The sequence below is a fragment of the Pipra filicauda genome, unplaced genomic scaffold (assembly GCF_003945595.2).
Source record: "Pipra filicauda isolate LSUMZ 115617 unplaced genomic scaffold, ASM394559v2 scaffold83_size3615187_pilon, whole genome shotgun sequence".
NCBI lineage: Eukaryota > Metazoa > Chordata > Aves > Passeriformes > Pipridae > Pipra > Pipra filicauda.
This window is the reverse complement of record NW_024105020.1, coordinates 1485267-1504799: the sequence shown is the minus strand read 5'-3', so window position 1 is coordinate 1504799 and position 19533 is coordinate 1485267. Positions and strand designations below refer to the sequence as shown.

At 39.1% G+C, this 19533-nt stretch overlaps 1 protein-coding gene across 2 annotated transcripts; it reads left to right on the top strand.

Moving 5' to 3' along the window:
* On the top strand, positions 1 to 16285 carry LOC113986435 (interleukin-1 receptor-like 2). Of its 2 annotated transcripts, none has more exons than XM_039390579.1 (12): positions 1 to 549; positions 1146 to 1334; positions 3374 to 3443; positions 6051 to 6294; positions 6604 to 6790; positions 7571 to 7733; positions 9402 to 9467; positions 10050 to 10170; positions 12253 to 12401; positions 12808 to 12897; positions 14267 to 14428; positions 14908 to 16285. In XM_039390579.1, the coding sequence occupies exons 2-12, from the start codon at positions 1287 to 1289 to the stop codon at positions 15246 to 15248; spliced, it is 1641 nt and encodes a 546-aa protein (XP_039246513.1). In that variant the 5' UTR covers positions 1 to 549; positions 1146 to 1286; the 3' UTR covers positions 15249 to 16285. The 2 variants fall into 2 exon arrangements, with proteins under 2 accessions (XP_039246513.1, XP_039246512.1); XM_039390578.1 differs by having other exon boundaries at positions 12754 to 12897.
* The last annotated feature ends 3248 nt before the right edge of the window (positions 16286 to 19533 follow it).

Sequence of the window (19533 nt, the reverse complement as noted above, 5' to 3'; positions counted from 1 at the left end):
GTCAGCCGTGTAACAGGGCGGAGGGCGTCAGCCAGCCTGGGATAATCCGAGGAGGAGATTCGTAGAGCTGCACCGGTCTTCCTACTTCGCTCTGACGACCCGCTTTTGTGGCTGGGAGGTGGCTCAGCCCCAGATGGTGCCATCTGGGCGAACTGAGGGCTGGGGACAGTTTAGGAGTGGGAGTGAAACCTGTTGTAAAAGGTCAGCGCTTTCCGTGGCTCGCTTCCTGACAGAAAGCGTGAAAGAGCCTGTTCTCCGCAGCTGGATCTCGGCCCCTGACTGTGGCGGGCGTCCTGCGAGCCCACCGGCGCCCCGCACCCTGCCGGGACCGGCGGCTCCCGCACCGTCCAGGAGCTACAGCCCCTTCCAACGTTTCCAGGAATTCGTCAAAATTTAAACGGAGGGTATTGAAGAATGATTTCCTGTCGTACCTGCTGAGGGATGCCAGCGTTTCACTGAAAACCGGCTACCGTGACAGTCGCAGTGTTGTAACTACATCCCGGAGTGAGGTGTGGGGGGAGGCTAACCAAGGTCTTCTGCACCGGCTAGGTATGTCCAACGAAATATTTGTAATCGTTTTCTCTAGATCAAAAGTGAGACATTTGATTAATCTCTCTTGAAGAGGCATGGCATACTTTGCAGTTAATAGAAGTGTTTAAGGTAATATGAATATATAGTGGGTTTTTTTTATAATTTTAAATGTTTATGGGCTTATGTAGTAGAAATAGTGTGATACTCTGACTTGCTGTTAGTTCTCTCAATACACATTCTCTTATACAACACAGGACTGTTGTATGTTTTAATATATCTGTGCTTTTGAATAAGATATTCAAAGAAAAACTGCCACAAGTTTGCCAAAAACAGTGAAATCCATAGTACTTTGAAGTTCTGAGGAGATTTTTTTTTTCTAAATTGAGTAGATCAACTTCGAAAGGACTAGAGAGCAGAGGAAAAGATGGCTATGCCAATTTAATGACAGATTTTAATGAGAATTATACCTTACTATGTGCTCTTGTGGATGTTGTAATTATAATTCAGGTGCATGTATCATTAAAAACCTCTTTCAGACTCTTCTTTTGGTTGGTTGGTTATGGTATGTTTTGTTTTTTTTTTTAACTTAAATTGATAAAAATATTTCCTTTCAGGGTGAAACGTTATGGACATGGCTCCAGATACCTGGGATTTTTTTTCCCCTCCAGAAAATTTGGGCAAAGATAACTCTAGCTGAATTTTGTCATGAGTGGGCAAACTCCACAGGCTGGTTGCAAGCTCAAGATGTGGACAAAATGACTGGAAAAAGGGAAAAATTTACCTGTTTATCATGGCCGAATGTGGTAGGAAAAACATTTACACTTGACTCTGCAGTCATACGTTTGTTATTTTCATCATTAATTATGTGAATGCATGGACAGACCAGAGCCTAATTTTACTGTTGTGTCTACCTTCCACAGAAAGGGAAGTTTCTCACTGTGAAAAGTAGGAGACAAGAAGGAGTCTCCTCAAAGCAGTTTGTGTGCATGGTTTTAAACAAGGCTATATATATTTGCAAGTCCTCCATGTTGACAAAAGGGCAAGTTATAAATATAAACAGCTAGAAAGAACACAGAAATTATAGAGAAGCAGGATGCTGGAACTTTCTTTCCGAATGTGGCGAAATACTACTGCTGCCTCTGCTGAATCTACTGCTAGGGCAAAAAGAGAGCTCATGTGAGACAGAACACTAGAGTAAGGTAATGTTGTAATAGAACAGAATTTATGAAAAAACAGTATTTCAGAGAAGTCATAAAGGAATTACCTGGTCATCTTTAAATTGTTTCCATTATAATATTTTCATCTTTTCAAAAATAAAAACTGTAGATTTTTTAGAGTTACTGTCTGTCACAATTAGTGAAGAAAGTTGTAGGCTTTGTACAAACATACATAACCTGCCTTCAGTGATTTTAATGTTTCATGTATTTCTATGCTCATCATTCTTGTGGGACTCATTCCTTTTAACAGCTAGGCAAGAAAAGACATGCCTGGTGATCTGAGTGAAAATTTGCAATGAGGGAGGAGGAAAGAGAAAGGAGAAGAAAGCAAGCAGGCACTGCAAGAAGCAGTGTGGATGACTCAATGTATGGCACGCTTCTGAGTCAGCTTGGTGAAGTAAGACACAACAGCTGGAAGTGTCATCTTTTACTATTGTAGAAAATGGTGATCAGCTAAAGATGCTTCACAACAGGATGGGGTTCTCCTGCTCATCCTTTAGTTTGAACAGTTGCATTTGTCCTCTCACAGTGCTGTAAAACACTGTGGTAGGCTGAATAGAAAAAAAACAGTAAGGCAGATCAAGTTAAGGAACAGCTTGACACAGGCATGCAACTAACAGATCCTTCTCCAATCACAGTATGGATCAGAAGACTACTAAAGAGTCCTGATAATCATTCTCAACTGTATAAATAAGCAGGTAAAACATAAATGCTTAGATTTTCCAGTGAAGGAAGATCACCACTGGAGTCCCAAATGCATCTTCTGCTCAGCATGTATTTTTAATGATCCAGACAGAGGGAAACTGTTGCAGTGGCAGAATTTGCCAACAATACAAAGCTATTCAGGCTAGAACATGAAGGTGTAAATTGCAAAGAGTGGCAGAAAGATGTCACGATAGTGAATGGCTGGGTAATAATAGCATAAGAAATTTTTTTTTGGTAACTATAAAGAAAATTTAAAATGAAAACATATGGCCAAAATCCTAACATCACATGCTCAGCAGCTGACTGGGTTTATCTGATTCTTAGCACTCAGTGACGAGGTCTTGGAATTTCACTTCATAGGCCCATGGAAATATCAGGTCAATAGTCAGTAGTCCTCAAAGAACAAAGAAGTGGTTAGAAATTATTAGGAAAAATCAAAAAAACCCCAATAATTGTTTTAGCTTATAAATCCATAGTGCACCTATGTTTTGAAGACTGTATGCAAGTTCTGTCCTCTCCTCCCCATTTCAGACAGGCTGTAGCATAACTGGAGGCAGTACAGAAGTGGGTGGCAAAGGTATTCAGAAATATGAAATCAGATTCCATCTCAGGGACAGTTAGAGAATCTAACAGTGTAGCTTGGGAAAGCAAGAAGTGGGAAGGAGTGTGCTAGAGATGTAAAAAACCTTGAGTGCTTAACAAGCTGAATAGGAAATATTTACTCACTTTTTTCTTCTCGTGTAATAATTAGGAGATGTCAGGTAAAACAAGCAGGTAAGAGGCTCAATACAAGTCAAAGACAATTCCTGTATTTCATGTGTCCTGAATTAACTGTGTAATTCCTGTATTAAATTTGATTTTAAATTGTGGAAGTTTATATTGGAAGCCACTAATTGAAAGTTTTCTTTCCATTTCTGTAGGGAAACATGACAGCAAAACCACTGTTTTCATGTAATATTGCAACAGCATTTCTGTCTTTAATTATTGCAAGTAAGTTTATTGGCTATGGAAGGTTTTGTTCTGAAACTTATTTTTTTTCACTCAAGTAATAAACTTTCTGTAAAAATGGCTGTATAAGTAAAATCTACATGCATACCAGTGAGTTCTTTTAAACAGTTCCAAGAGTGGAGACCTCTAAAACATATGTGTTATTTCATGAAGTATCTTATCACAGAATCATTTAGGTTGGAAAGGAACTCTTGAGATCATGTAGTCCAACCTCACTGACAATACCCCAAGGTCAGCTAGAGCAGGTTGCCCAGTACTGTGTCCAGCTAGATTTTGAATATCTCTGCAAATGGAGACTCCATGACCTCTTTGGGCAACTTGTTCCAGTGTTTGATCACCCTTACAATAAAAAAGTCTTTTCTTGTGTTCAGATTGAATGTTTTGTGTTTCAGTTTGTTCTCATTGCCTCTTGTCCTCTCAGTGGGCAGTGCTGGCAAAGTCTGTCTCTTTGTTCTTCGTTCCCTCCCATCAGGTATTTACACACATTGATAAGATCCATTTCATCATGGCTAGGCTTCGCAAACGAAGATTTCGGAAAGGCTCTATCCACATTTGTTACAAGCACACTGGTGGCTAACACTCTTCAAACCTTCTCTTCTCTAGGCTGAAGAGTCCCTGCACTTTCATTCTCTCCTCAAGTGAGAGATGCTCCTTTCCCTTAGTCACTTTTGTGGCTATGTTCTGGACTCTCTCCAGTTAGTTCAAATCTAGCAGGTCCTAATGCACTCCAGGACACTTAGCCTTTTTTTGCCATGAGAGGGAGCATTGGTGGCTCATGATCAGTTTGTGGTCCACCAAGACCCAAATGTTCTCTGAAGATCTGCTTTCCAGCTGAATGGTCTCTAGCATGTGCTAGAGACACTATTCCAGACTATTAGCATTTAGTGGCAGAAAAGTGTTATCAGTTCTTGTGGCCACAGCATTTCATAACCATCACAGTTATTGTGGGGCATTTGATACAGATATCTGAGTAATTCAAGGTTTGGATAAGTAATTTGGAAAAGATTTATGGTGAGGTGATGCAAACTGTGGATGACACAAAATTATGCTTTGATGGTTAAAACTGATGTTCGCTATGAAGAGGGTGTCTGGATATCAAATATTTTAGTGATAGAATGTCACTAAAATAGATAAGTAAATCAAGTTGGATGTGAAGAGGCATGGAAGGGTCACGCACCTGTAGCAGAAGCATGTGTACTGTATGTGTGTGATGTGAGCATAAAGTTAATTGATAACCACCTGGGAAAATGCTGCTTTGATGTCTCTGGATGCTCTTTGGAATCATTAATTGTCATCAGTGGTGAGCAGAAAAGCAGAATTTTTGGAAAGCAGCAGAGTAGAAAGCAGAAAGCTTCATTATGCTACTCTGTTACCCCATGGTATATGTGTACCTGTTGAACCCTTCAGTTCTGATCATTCCATCTCAGAAAGATCATTTCAGAAAAGGTAGAGAGATGAGTGACAGTGTCATCTGACATGGGATGGCTTTCATATGAGAAGTCACTAAGTGAAGGAGGTAAAGAAAAGAAACTCTGAGGTAAAGAAACAACTGAGGCAAGATGGGATGAAGATCTATAAAATTGTAAATACCATAGACTAGGCAGATGAGAGAAAAATTACCATTCCTCATAACAAGAAACGCATGATACCCAGAGAAATTATAAAAGCCAGTGAATGGTTTTTAATGCAGAACATAAGAGGAGAGAAAGGGGCTGAAAACAAAGTATTACTGTATTTGTTGTATTCTCCACTCTTGCACATTTGGCACTGGTTGTTATCAGTGCCAGGATTTTGGGCTAGACAGATGCCTGCATGACTCTGTGGCAGTTCTTATATTCTAACAAAGCAAGGAAATTTAAGTAAATATAATACAGACTCAGAAATGGGACCATGGTATCCAGAGTTGGCCCCCTTTTTGTCATATTGCAAAAAGAAACTCCAAAAAACCCTAAGCCGAACTCATGGTATTGCTCTTTTCCTGTATGAATCTGTTTGTGTCAGAAGAAAAGAAAATGAGCTCACTGGTGATTGCAGTAATTCCTCTTTAAAATTCATAAAATGAAGGGTGAGTTGAAATTTCCGTTGTAAACCTAATGTTTGTGCAACACGATCTCTAACTTCATTGTCCTCTTAGGACATTTGGCTATCAAAAGCATAGTCTGTTTTGAAGAATTACTTTGACTACAGTTAAGTGAAGTTAAAAATAAAGACCTTAAATGTGAAATTTGTGTGCATGTGCGTGTTTGTTTATATGCACATGAAACAGACTGGGGAAAAACATGTACTTTAGTAGTTTGCATCTGAAGTTAAACATGCAAGTCTGCTGCGAACAGACATTCTACTGAGTGTAAATTTTGCATTCAAAAAACAGTATTTCATTTCAGTGACACAACTGTATCTGTATACCACTGGGTATACAGTTGTATACTCTCAGTTGTAAAGATAAGGAATTAAAATTGTATTTTAGTAGTTGACTTGAGAATGGAGGTGAAAACTCCAATTAACTTCATAAATGTAATCGGGAAATAAGTTCAGTATGTTCTTGTAGAGTGTTTGAGTTTTTCTTTAATATTTATCTCTTTCTTTTAGAGAAATGTGAAACCTACAATGCAATGTCAGGGCAAATTCTTGTGCCTGACGGGCAGCCTCTTGCTGTTAACTGTTCACCGGAAAAGAGCTTGAAAAGTGGGAGCTACAACTTAACGTGGTATAAAGTTGGTAACCAGACAGCTGTGCCTAGAGACAAACTGTCTAGAGTGCATCAGCAGAAGAATTTAATTTGGTTTCTTCCTGCAATGTTAGAAGATTCTGGAGACTATGAATGTGTCATAAGGTGAAAATTAAAAAAAAAATTACATTTTTACAGAAATGAGTTTCAAAGTGAGTAACTTTTAGAAAGCAAGTCAAATTTTGAGAGTAAGAGAAATACTAATAAAGAAGAGATAGTGCATTCACAAAAACTAACTTAGACTGGGGAAATTAAGTCTAGTTTTGGGTTCTCCTTCCTTATAGGCAAAAATAAATCTATTAAAGAAACTCTAAAGTTCTGGTCTTCTCTTTCTTCTCCAAAAATAATGCTGTATATTTTTGAGTTGCAGAATGTGCCAAATAGGTTAATTTAATTATGTTCTGTTAATTGCAGGAATTTGACAAGCTGGAAGAAAATGTGTACAAAAGTAACAGTTTTTGAGAAGATTGATGGTTTATGCTTAAATGAAAAATTTGCTGTAGAGGAGGTGATATTCACATCATCATCTGCAAAGGTTGTGTGTCCACACTTGGATTATTTCAGGAATGAGAAGGATATTCAGCCTGTTCGTTGGTACAAGGTGAGAATGTGGTGATTTGTACTGCCTCATAGCTGTCCGTTATTTAAAATAAAAATCACTGATCTTCGAAAATTGGAGCAGAAAAACTAAAGATTTATTGTAAAAGGGAGATAAAATTATTTAAAAAAAACTGCAAGAGGATTAAGACTTTTTATCTTTAAAGGTGCATCGGGTTTTTTTATTAAGGGGGTAGAAATTCTGCTTAGATGTAGGAGCGCCGTTGACCCACGTATCCACCAGGGGGCATTTGATTACCTGCCAGCGAAACACACTCGTAAGTTTATTGGAAACAGATTTAGTGTGAGATATCCATTATGTGCTCAATATTGTTCTATTAAATTGTTATATTTCATGTGGTTCACAGCCATTTAAAGGCTCTTTCTGTTACAAGAATGTAGTGCCTTCTGTGGAATTCCTGCCTCAGGCCCATGCAGTCCAAATGATACCAGTAGTATTTAGGTTCCTTAAAAAATTAAGTGTAATTATTGAGTGATTCTTAATGGATGAATACTTCTACAAATCCTGACGCTTGCATTTTACTTTCTTATTTCTCTAATATTGAAAGTTGTTTTCCAAAGGAAATGAACTGGGGTGTCTTTGAATTAAAAACTCAGCTGAAATGAAGCAGCCAGTGCTTTTTATTCCACTGCCCTTGCCCTTCCTCTGCAAGGCATCCATCCCAATGCTGTGGTCCACTGAAACTTCAGATTGTATTAAAGAGAGACAAATCATGGAAATATACAGTGATATGAATTAACAGAGTTCTCTATACATTTTTAGGACTGCCAGCTGCTGGAAGGGAAAAGATTTGCCTTCTCAAACAGTGATCTTATAATTTTCAATGTGACTGTACATGATCAAGGAAACTATACATGTGAAACAACATGTAACTACAATGGAAAACAATATAACATTTCACGAGATGTCAGTCTGATTGTAGAAGGTAAGTAAATAATTTAACTGTGTTTGTGTTCATAGACTAAAGCAGAAAGACCTAATCTGTGGATAGACATGCTTAGGGCTACTGGTTTTCACCTAAATGTGAGGGAAATAAATGCTGACTGAGGGTATTTATACTTTGTCTGTTGTTGATACCATGTTGAAGATTCATTCTCCTGTCAAAGTTGCAGTATATCAAAGCTCTGCTGCCCAGACCAGCTGGCAAAGTCCCTAAACAGATGCCCTGTAAGGCTTGGTGGTGCAATATTTTCTACTGCAGCCTCTATCCTGCCCATCTTACTTCTTTGTCTTTTACATTATTCTCTTAATGCAAGAGCAATGAACTAAACCAGCCCAAATAATGGCAGAGTCTTTACTCTGTGTGTTCTATCTGTTTCCTTCAAACCTTTGTCTCTTTTGCTTTTGGTTTTAAGCTGCTCAGCACAAGAACGTCTCATCTCTGATATTGTATGTGTAGCTCAGTAAACCCCAATTTATGTCGGGGGTCACCAGCACAACAAAAAAATATAAAAGATGGTGTAGGTGTAAGATATGAAATCCTTTGCTAGCACAGCATCATGAGATTGGCAATGGATCACTGAAAAGACTGTGCTATACCAAGGCAAGCAATACAAGTACTGTTTTTATATTTCAGCTAATGAAAGACATTTTAAGGTTTACTAATATATTGTATTACCATTTAATGGTCTCTTTTTGTGCTTGCCTGTTTTGTCTGTGTGCGTATATACGTATATAAGTGTGTGTGAACATATGGTGGGAATATGTATCATATTTATATGTCTGTGTGATATGAATAAACAAAATCTGAGGAACATAAGGTTGGATCAAATGAAATGATCATTCTGGTCTTAAAAGCTGGTCCTAGAACTTCTCTCTTAGTGGAATTTCGGCTTCTACGACTGAGTAGAAATAAAATCATATCACTCCTTTGCCATATGTGACTGAAGGTAGCTCGGTAGTTTTTGAAGACTCCAGCTGAGCAAGTTTATACTAAAATATAATTCAAACAATAATGCAGACCCCGTTTTCAGAATGGAAGGGAAGGATATATTTGGGACAATGGTGTACTTTGCTAGGGGACTCAAATGAGGTGCTTTATGATTTATGTTTGTTAATCTGTACACTTGGAGAGTGTCATATATGTAGTCTTAATTGTAAACATCTAAAAGGGGTCACTGGTATTGTTCTACCTTATAGATAAGGCTGTGGGAAGAAATTTAAGGCCTTTCACTGGAGTACAAAAATTAAATTTCCCCCTTAGAATAGTAGAAGTCTAAAATAGATGAACTGCGGTCTACAAGTTCTTGGCTCCAGTTTGTATCTGTGGGATGCTGGGTGACAGACTATCCAGACTGTAGAGCAGCAGATATTTGCCCATACTCTTCTCAGCACCTGTGCATGCAATACTACAGAATTTTTGTGGCATGGAATAGCCAGTCCACCATGAGTGTGTGGAGATTTGAGGCATTACATTTTGGAAGAGACAGAGTGAAGAACAGCTTAGCTTCAAGTCAGAAGTAATGACTACCTGAGATATGATACTTTAAGTACTGAGTGATGTTTGTCATAAAATTGCTGACAACCCAGTCTGTAGAACAGACTGTAACTGCCCTAAAGGTTTTCTGAAAAGCACTTTTTTTCTTTTGGTTAGTGAGCCAACCAAAAAAACCTCCAGAAATATCTTACCCAAGAAACAACTCTATTGAAGTGGAACTTGGTAAGTAGTTTTCTGTATGAGAAAGTATGAATTTGTATAATAGTGAAAATTTATACTCAAGGAGTGCCCTATTATGTGTTTTCTTTCTTTTGTCTTTTAGAAAAAGCCCCAAAAAACTAGTTCAGTAACCAGCTCAATTTCTCTTTGTTGATCTCCCAAAGGAGGAATGTTGAGGGGTGAGAGGGAAACAAACGAGGTGTGTTGCTTACAAAGTCCTAGGGAAATTTCTCAGATGCCAAGAAAATTGTAGAGAACCCAAGTGATTATCTGTCACATCTGTTGCTTTCCATGACTCTGGAAGAGATTCTAAGAACAGATCCATCTCAAATCTTCAGACAAAGTGATGCCCCAGGGAGAGACATCTTCCTGGATTCAGCCTTTTCCATCCTACCATTCTCTTTCTGGATCTGCAGATCACTGACTATATAGACCCTCTGTTAGAGTAACTTTTCTGTTACCATCCTTAGCTGGTCTGTGTGGGAATCAGTGAACAATTCCCACACTGATATACAAATAGAGATTTGTAGAGACTTTAATTAGGCTATGGAAATTAACTCTTTATTTTGTAACACAATTTTATAGGCTCACAGGTTACAGTGGATTGCAATACAACAGGTGCTGATGGGTATGAAGTGTTTTGGACGGGCAACGGTGTGTATATTGATGTATTTTACATGAGCAGAATTTTTGCAAGTCCCTATGAGTAAGTATATTTTCAGACCAGAAAATACTGTGTTGGCAACCAAAGTGGAACTTTCTCCCTTTGGCACTAAAATATTAATCAACATTTCCCCCTTGCTTTAAATAGCATTCTTTTTAAAAACTCTAATGCTTGCCTTCCCCAATTCACTTCCTGCTTTGAAATAAAAACTTGAAACATAGGAGGCACATGGACTTCACATGAGATTGTGCTTTTTTTGGTCATTGTAAAAAATCTGTCTTAATTTCCAAACTTGGAAAAAAGTGTTTTGTTACAATCTCATACTTGTAATACAGTAATGCAAGCTCTGACCTGGCAGAGACCTCTTTTGGTTGGATCAGGCATGTCCAGGTACATTATCTCCAGACTCTCTCTTTTTTCTGTGTTCTCCTTTCCCTTCATATCTGCCTCTGTGAAAGGTCACAAGAGGACAAACCTGTGCTTTACAGGAGAAATTGAGATTTCCAGGTTTAAGAGCCTTGAGTTAGAGAGATATAACAGAAATCAGCTGAAGAGCTAATGGAAGACTTCATTGGGGGCATTTGTACTGAAGCTTAGATGGGTGAGAAAAGGAAGACAAATTTCCAGTGATGAGTTGGGTTTTGGGAGGACTTGAACCAAGCAAAGCACGAGAAGGGCAAGAGAGAGACAACGTGATGGTGAAAAGCAGGTTAAATGGAGTTAGTTAGGAGAGAAGAAATTATACCTGACTGGAAAAGCAACTTAAATTGGAGCAAGAGGCAATCTGAAGTTTTCTTAGATATTAGAGGTTGGGAATTAAAAACTGCAGGTTTTTTATCAGCCCTTATCTCATGGTGGTTCTGCGAATAAAAAAATGTGGTAATTTTTGTAAATTCTCAAGCACTATCTATGACCAAGAAACTGATGAAGGAATGAGAATGATATCTTCAAAGTAAGAATATAGTTGTGAGAAAAAAGTAGTCATCATAAAACAAAGGGAGAAATAAAGGGCTGAATTATTTGGGTGCTCACAGGGAGAAAACACTGCATAAAAGTAATATATTATACTGTCATAAAGAATTGTAATGCCATAAAAAATTGGGTCATACTGCAGAAGCACATGGTTACTGAATTGATATTGTAAAAGCAATGTTATTTTTTTACTTCCTAGAGCTTAAATGGTCATCTTTGCAACCATTAGTATTTTGCATTAGTGATGTTGATTTATTCATTCCTGTTACAGTGTTCAAATTACTGTAACATTTTGCTTAGAAAGTGATTCATGTGGTCCTTTATATGCCCTTTATGGTATGTTTTATTTTGCATTTTAAATGATAACTAGACTATGTTTTCAGGAAAGAAAGTGGACTTGTTAGTTAATTTTACATTTGAGGTCTACGATTAACAAGGTAGTGGTATCCCACATTTTGCTGGTGGTTAAAAGTTTGTTTAGTTCACACATCAGTCACACATCACAGTACACAATTAACTGAAAGTTAGTATGAGTGGTTTTATGCCCTTGTACAATGTATGGGGGATAATCTGGGTCTCTTAATGGTGCAACCTGACACAACCAGCTGTTACAAGTCTGTTCTGATCCATGAGATGAAGCACCGTTTAGACTCCAGTCCCTGTAGCTGGAATCACACTGTGAATTGGTGGTGTCTGCTGCATGTCACCACCTTTGATGTCCTCCTTGTCCCAGAGCTGCTGACCACAAGGTGATGCCTTGTTCCAGGGCCTCTTTCTGTGTCATATCCCACTGTGGAATCTCTCTGTCCATCTACTCTTACAGGGGTAGAGAAGTCTATAACAATGGTTTGCTTAGGTTTATAAGGTATATTTTTGTCCTTTAAACTATAGAAAGCTTATATTCCTTTGGGGAAACCCAGCTCCAGATAAGGTAATGTCTTGGTGTCTTGATGTTTTCCAACACGTGTGCTAAATGTCAGTATGAATGTCCGACTGTTCGGGTTCCTTTCATGTAATGCAATTGCTCATCTGTTGTGAAGCGTGGTTGACGTTTGCAGAAGGAAATAATCATTGTTGTGCTGCGGATATTAGAGATGAAGCCATTCCAGAAAGGGCTGTGGTTTATGGTTCTATTTGTCACCTTTTTGACAGGGAAGAAACCTCTAACGATGGACGCCCTATGCATTCTGTGAAGCTAATAATTTCAGAAGTGACTAGTGAAGATTATGAACAACCATTTGTCTGTCAAGCTTCAAATGCCTTTGGGCAGGTTGCATCTTATATTATATTAAAGCACAGAGGTAAGAAATATTTATCTTTGAGGCCTGTGATTGTGTTTACTTCCCCAGAAGGTGTTTTGATACCAAATTCTTGTGTATCATTTCAATAGAAGACAGGTGCATTACAGTTTGCAGTACACATGCGTGTGCCTGTGCATAGGGAAAGAATCACTGTAGTAGTGTATTTATCATTATTTAAAAACCCAGGTAAACAGAAATGAAAAATAATGTGAATAATATTAATATCATAATATGAATAATAAATATGAATAAAATAAATGAATAATATTCAAATTTGTATTGCATTTGTGTGAAAGATCAGGTTTGGACAAATTCAACATTTAAAAAGCAATATCCTTATATTTTTGTGCAGTTCCTGACATACAAAGATGGCTGACTGGAGGGCTTGTCTCTTTGTTAATTTTAGCATTTATTATTTTAATAATCTACAAGACTTTCAAGATTGATCTGGTGCTTTGGTACCGTAATTCTGTCTGTGCCCTTACAAGTAAGGAAGGTATGTGAATGTGACCAGGTATGTGAGTGTCATTATCCTACTGATTTTTTTCACTTGCCATTGCTTCTGAGCAAAAATGGGATTATTTTGTAGAATGTATGTGGACCTTTCATGAGGAATTTTCAGATACACACAAAGACATTTTTGGGGGGCATTTTTTCAGTCATATGGGTAAAATATATAATGCTTGAGGTAATAGCTGTAATATTGGAGACAGTCATGGTGAGATAGGCCAAAAAGAATTACACGCCATTCCCAAATTAGCATGTTTTTTTTTTTTTGCTTTTCTGTAGTTTCTTTACATGTAGCTACATGGTCACTCTGATGATGAACAATAGGTGTCAGCAGAGCTACATCCTGTAAACTAACTGTTTAAAGATGTGCATTAAATATCTACTTTGAAAATCAGACTAGTTTCTCAGAGATTAATTTTGTTGGGTTTTTTTTGTTTTGTTTTGCAATTTCTCCCTTTTACCCACACTTTCCTTCTAAATCCTGTAAGTTATGATGTTTACGTGCCAAAGAGAAAATTTGCTACTAGTTCTGTGTTCTTCTAATTCTGTGATTCTTCTTATATGTTTTTGTTTGCTGTACTGTAGACAAATACACTAAGGTATGAAAAATTTGAAATAAGCACAACATCATAGGTATTTTTTGTATTAGTGCTCAGAATTAGTCTGTCTGGAGTTCCCCATAGCTTAAAAGTGAATTACATACACTGATGTAGTTAATGTTTACTCATGGCTGTCCTAAATGTTTTCACAGAAAAGTAATTTCAACTTCTGGTCAAAAGTTCAGTTTTTCTGGAACACTTAAATGGAGTTCTAATTTAAAAAAAAAAAAAGTAACTTGATGAGTTAAATCTGATTTTGGTTTGTTTACTTCAGTCCTCCTTACTATGCAGTTTTAAGTCTCAAGACTTCAGCTGCCTTCTCACCTTTTCTTCTATGTGCCTTTTCCCCACAGAATTATTACAAGAAAAAAATTGTCATTTTTCCATCCTCTCTTATGGTTAGTCAGAAGTGGAGATAACTGCTGTTGAAATTGCTTTAGGAGACGTGGTGAAGAAAGTCCTGTAAGAGGGCATTTTTTAATGTCCTCACACCTCTGGGGTTGGGAGCTCCTTCCTGCAGGCCCCAGGACTGGCATCCAGCTCCCCTTCTGTCTCTTCCCTTCCCATGATTGGAAAGGAAGTCAGATTCTGATCATCTTTCTTTTGATTTGTAGAGCATTTTAGTAATTTGAAGTTATTCTGTCAGATAGGTGAAATCAGCCCCCCATTATTATTTTTAAACACACCAAAATGGAACTTTGCAATAAAGGCATTTCAGTTTTAGTTTTTTAATAGAAATGTTTGTGTTTGTTTTAGATGGGAAAACTTACGATGCATATGTCCTGCATGCAAAAAGCAGTGAAGGCAAAAGTTTCTATTGTCTGGAGACCTTTGTTCGTAGAATACTCCCAGATGTTTTAGAAAAACAATGTGGATATAATCTCTTCATATTTGGAAGAGATGATTTACCTGGAGAAGGTATGCTTTAATTAGTAGAGTTAAAGTTGTCTTTTGGGACATTGTTCTCAGGTTCGAAGTTTATCTATGCAATGAAAACCTATATCTTTTGAAAAGAAAGCTGTATTTGTTTATTTTTTAATGGATAATCTGTCCAATAGACAATTTATTTCTTTTTCTTTTTTTTTCCTTACTGAAAATTTTTGTTTCAGTGTTATGAGGGTCTGCACTTTCTTTTTATTGATGAACAAATTAGGATTCAACAGCATTAATAATATTGTTGAGGTTTTTTCAATGATATCTCCTACTGGGTGTTGAAGAAAACTAATTTTTTGTCAGCTATGTCATACAGTGGATCATGAATCATGAATGACAGCGTGAAGATCTTAAACCTACCAGTCCTCTGAGCTTCACATATGTGTAATTTTAAAACTAAGAAGTATATTACATCAGTTGTAAAGTTTCTATGGAAACTTTGATCATTCCTTTATTACTTACAGCTGTAGTCAGCGTTGCTGATGAAACCCTTAAGCAAAGCAGAAGACTGATGATTATTTTGGGATCAGAAACATCTAGTTGCTGCCTGCTAGAAGACACCTCTGAACAACAGCTAGCTATGTATAATGCACTCATCCGTGATGGGATTCAAGTGATTCTTATAGAAATGGATGAAATACAGGACTACACAAGCATGCCAGAATCAATCAGATACATTAAGCAAAAACATGGAGCTATCCAATGGAAAGGTGACTTCTCGGAAAAATCATGTTCAGCAAATACAAGATTCTGGAAAAAAGTGCGCTATCAAATGCCATTCAGGAAAAAGGTATCTTATTCTTAAGTGTATTTATTGCCGTTAACTTCGAACAATTCTGCAGCAAAGGGGAGTTAAGAAGCGCCTATTAAAATAATATTGAGAAGGTAATTCTGAATTGTGATGTTTCTTGCACAAAGTCTTTATATTACAAACTAAATGTTTTCTTTGAGATGTAAGAAATAGTCATTCCTTCCTTAAATTACACCTTAAAAGAAAAACTCTGTGCAGCTTTATCTCTGTTCTGGATTTTTGACAGTGACCCAATTTGTTGTGTTAGCCTTCATTAGATACGAGAAGTAAATGTTATGGTGATGGTGGTACACAATTAAATAGTCACAGTCCACATGAATGTTATATGAAGAAGCAGCTATGAGGTCCATTTTTAAAAATTGAAACTGCAGTTGATATATTAAAAATCTGTTTCTATCATCAGAATTTTCCTAGTCTTTCTGTTCTTGTTACTTCTCCATGAGTGTCTGACTTCCTCATTGCTGCAGGAAAGCCTGCACTGTGCAAGCCTTGAGGTCCCCTTCTGAGCAAAAGGCCTTATCCTTGTTTCTTTAAGGAGTTGGGATAATACATGACATAGCAGGTATATTTAAAACTCACAACACTTAATGTGTTTCAGCTGAACCGTTGGTACCACGTGTGTTCAATAAATGACTTTTTAGACATTTGTTGAATAATTCTGTGATATCTGCTCTTTGTTTGTTTGTTTGTTTTTTAAAAAAAACTTAGTCTCTTGTAATGGTCAGGAAACTGAAAATATTTCAGATTTTTTGAGAACTGAAAGTTCTAGAATGTGCTGCTACTCTGAAAACCAGAAGTTCTCATTCTGTGTCTCTAACTATGCACATAGAAATTTACTGAGAATCTATCAAAGACTGTGCTTGGGCTGGGTTTCCTGCAGAGAGTGGAAAATGGCCAGTTCTGAAACATGACCAGATGGTAATGGCAAGAAATGGTATCTTGTCTAATTGTGAAAGGAAAAGTTAGAAGCATGTGCCTATATCAAACTGCTTGGAAGTAGCTTGGTATTTCTGGAGCCAATCCATTGTTTTGTGTGCATCACCATGAGCAAATGGCATGCTGCTTCCTTTTCAAGGTTGTCTGAAGCAGCAGGAGTTTTCATGGTTGTGGTGGTTTCAGTCTAGGCCTTCCTGGAAACCAGCTTGTAACCAGGAAGGAACTAGGAAGGTGACCAAGGAAGTATTCCATGCTATTCCTTTACGTAACCTAGGGTATAAATAAGGCATGGATAAGATAGTTCGCTCTCTTCCTTTCCGGCGAGGTTCGAGAACGGTGGGTCCCTGTTTCGGTCGGGCTTATCTGGAGCCGAGGCCTACAGTGACTGCTGTTATCTGCCACCCGTGAGGGGAGAGCCAAGGGCCGTGTCTAGCCATCCTGCCTGTTCAAAGGGAAGTGGTGAGATTTTTGCTAATTTGCCTTCGGCTGGTTGTTTGACTTGTGCGGTCCTTGCCCCTTTTTGTCCTTCTCCCTTCCCTTCCCCCCCTTCCCCCCCCCCCGGTGTGTGGTATTCTCCTTTTGTGTATCTGTCTCATATATAAAACATATATATATATATATATATACATATTTTTGCTATAGCTTTGGCTGCTTGTTTCTGTTTTCTCTTTTCCCTCTCTGGGAGGCGGGTCCTCGTTGTCGAGTTTCGGGGGACTTGGCGGGAAGCCAGCTCGAAACTTGCACAACATTCTTGGTGTCAGAAGTGGGATATTTTGGTTAAGTTTGGCTTGTTTTGATAAACATTTTCCGGGAAGACAGCCAAGCTCGGTGTTGTTTTGCAACCAATCTATTGTTTTGGGAACAGGTCTGGGAAAGCAGCCAAGGAAGCTTTGTTTATATAAACAAAGGGTTGTTTTAAGAACAAGAAGAAATAATAACAAAAACAATGGCTATTTCATTAATTTGTCTTATAATTCTAGCCATCTTTACACCTGTGTTAGGCTACTCTATAGGGAGACGTCCAGACCTTGAGGATGGATGGAACGAATTGCTTCCATCCTTTAATTTTGACATCGAAGGTTTGGTAAAGGAGATCCCCATGGTTAAAATCGGCTCTAATTACTATATAAATCTTATTGCAACAGTACTGTCATTGATAAAGGTACTGGAAGTGCTCCTTAAACTTGGAAGAATGGGGTTCCGTTGCTTTCCCTCTTGTAGGAAAGATCACACCTCAAAGGGACTCGCTGGAACTTTGGAAAGGGCTGCAGACAGGCCAGTCCCCGGGTGGCATGGAGCTTGGGGAGATTTCGGTAGATTAGTAGGACATGTGTCACCCCCCATTAACTGGGAGTTCACACCAGAACAAATGTTTGATTCTGGTGAGATGGCCCACTGTTTGGCAGAAGGGTGTTTTTCCTACAAAGATCCAAATATGCAATTCTCCGCTTTGTGCTGGGGCCTGGCTAATGCTTATCGAGCTACCATAGACCACCTTCAAAGGGTTAAGGTCGACACAGAGACCCAAACCATGCCACTTGAACCCAGTGATGTCCCTATTAGGTCTACAGATGTTGGGGTCCAAACACAACTTGAAGTCAATGCCATTTCTACTAAGTCCACTAGAACCGGGACTCAAGCTAAGAACCGGAAGGTCATCATTGCCCCTATGGAGAAGAAGAAGACGTGGGTAAGGGAGATCAAGGAACTTACGGATCCATCTCCGCAACCAGAACGCACAGAAGAAAGGGAAGAAGAAGAAGAAGAAGAAGAAGGAACAGAGGATGTAGTAGATGAAGGAGCGGCAGCAATGGGAGAAGGAGCAACAGCAAGTGATGAAGGCGCGACTGCGAGAGAGGAAGAAGTGGTTGTGACTGAGGAAGGAGCGATTGGAAGAGAAGAAGTAGCTACCAGAGAGAAAGAAACGGCTACACGGGAAGGAGCACGTCCAAAGGAACTAGGGGCACGCCCAAAGGAATACAGAATAGCATCAAGAGAAAAGAAAGCAACAGTACAAATGGCCGGTGGTATATTGTCGCTTGATGATTTATATCCTGACTACACATTCAGTGTTACAAAAGACGCAAAGAAGGAGCCAAAGCATCCCCCTCAATTGGAGCGGGAATTATCCCTACCCCTCCAGACCCAACCTTCGCTTGGAGGTGTGAATGACTGGAGGAGGAGGCCCTTATCTCAGCACGCGAAAGATTACTCACTACCTCCACCCGCGGGGTATCGCGAACGACGCAGGAGTCCATCCCCATGGCATGAATGGCATAGAAGTCCATCTCCGCGGCGTGAACGGCGCAGAAGTCCATCTCCGCGGCGTGAACGGCGTAGGAGTCCATCCCCACGGTATGAACGGCGTAGAAATCCATCTCCACAGCGTGAACAATATAGAAGCTTATCCCCACGGCATGCCCAGTCTCTACCTCCACATGAGAGATATAGGGAGGAAGCGGGAGCAGTCCCACGTAGGAGTGGAAGAGTAAAGAGAGAGGTGGAAAAGATTCTACGTGGGAGAGATGGACAAGAAATAATGCGAGAAAGCGAAATTACACAATCACTGACCACAAGAGAGCTTCGAGATTTACGGAGAGATTATATGCGCTTGCCTGGTGAAGAAGTCCTCACCTGGCTGGTGCGATGCTGGGACAAGGGAGCTGATAGTCATGTAATTGAAGGTGATGAAGCACGACAATTGGGATCCATTGCTCGAGACCCTGTGATAGAACAAGAAATGGGGAGGGAGAAAATGGCATCCAGCCTTTGGCTCCGAATCCTCCACGCGGTGAGAGTGAAATACCCATTTAAGGAGTCCCTGAAGAGTTCTTCAAGAAGGTGGAGGACCGCAGAAGAAGGCATCCAATACCTACGGGAATTGGCCATGCTGGAGATCATCTATTCTGATCCAGATTATTATGACGTCCAAGTTCCTGAGAATGTTCCCTGCACGCAACCAATGTGGAAAAAGGTAATTCAAGGTGCCCCTAAACCATATATTTCTTGCTTGATACCCGTATATAATCCAAAGATGGAGGAACCAAGCGTGGACACTATGTGTGCTTGGATAAGAACCATAGAGGAAAATATGGAAGACTCCTTCAATCCCCTGTACCAACGCACCTACGATAGGGAAAGAATGGAGAGAGATTATGAATATTCCAGATATGAGGATGACCTTAGAGACAGAGAGGACAGAAGGTATAGAGATTACCAAGAAAGGCCAATGGGAAGATCACGGTGGGACCGGCAAAGACGACCTCGGCCTAGACCTCGATCCTGGTCTCGATCTCGCTCACGGTCCCTGTCATTCACGCGTCGAAGGAAAGAGAACTCTAAG

What these genes read in the sequence shown, in the direction of transcription:
- LOC113986435 (XM_039390578.1), top strand. Translation starts at nt 1,287, where the DNA reads ATGACTGGAAAAAGGGAAAAATTTACCTGTTTATCATGGCCGAATGTG. An exon ending in GTTTATCATGGCCGAATGTG is followed by an intron (nt 1,335 to 3,373) that starts GTAGGAAAAACA and finishes CCATTTCTGTAG; the next exon opens with GGAAACATGACAGCAAAACC. An exon ending in GACTATGAATGTGTCATAAG is followed by an intron (nt 6,295 to 6,603) that starts GTGAAAATTAAA and finishes TGTTAATTGCAG; the next exon opens with GAATTTGACAAGCTGGAAGA.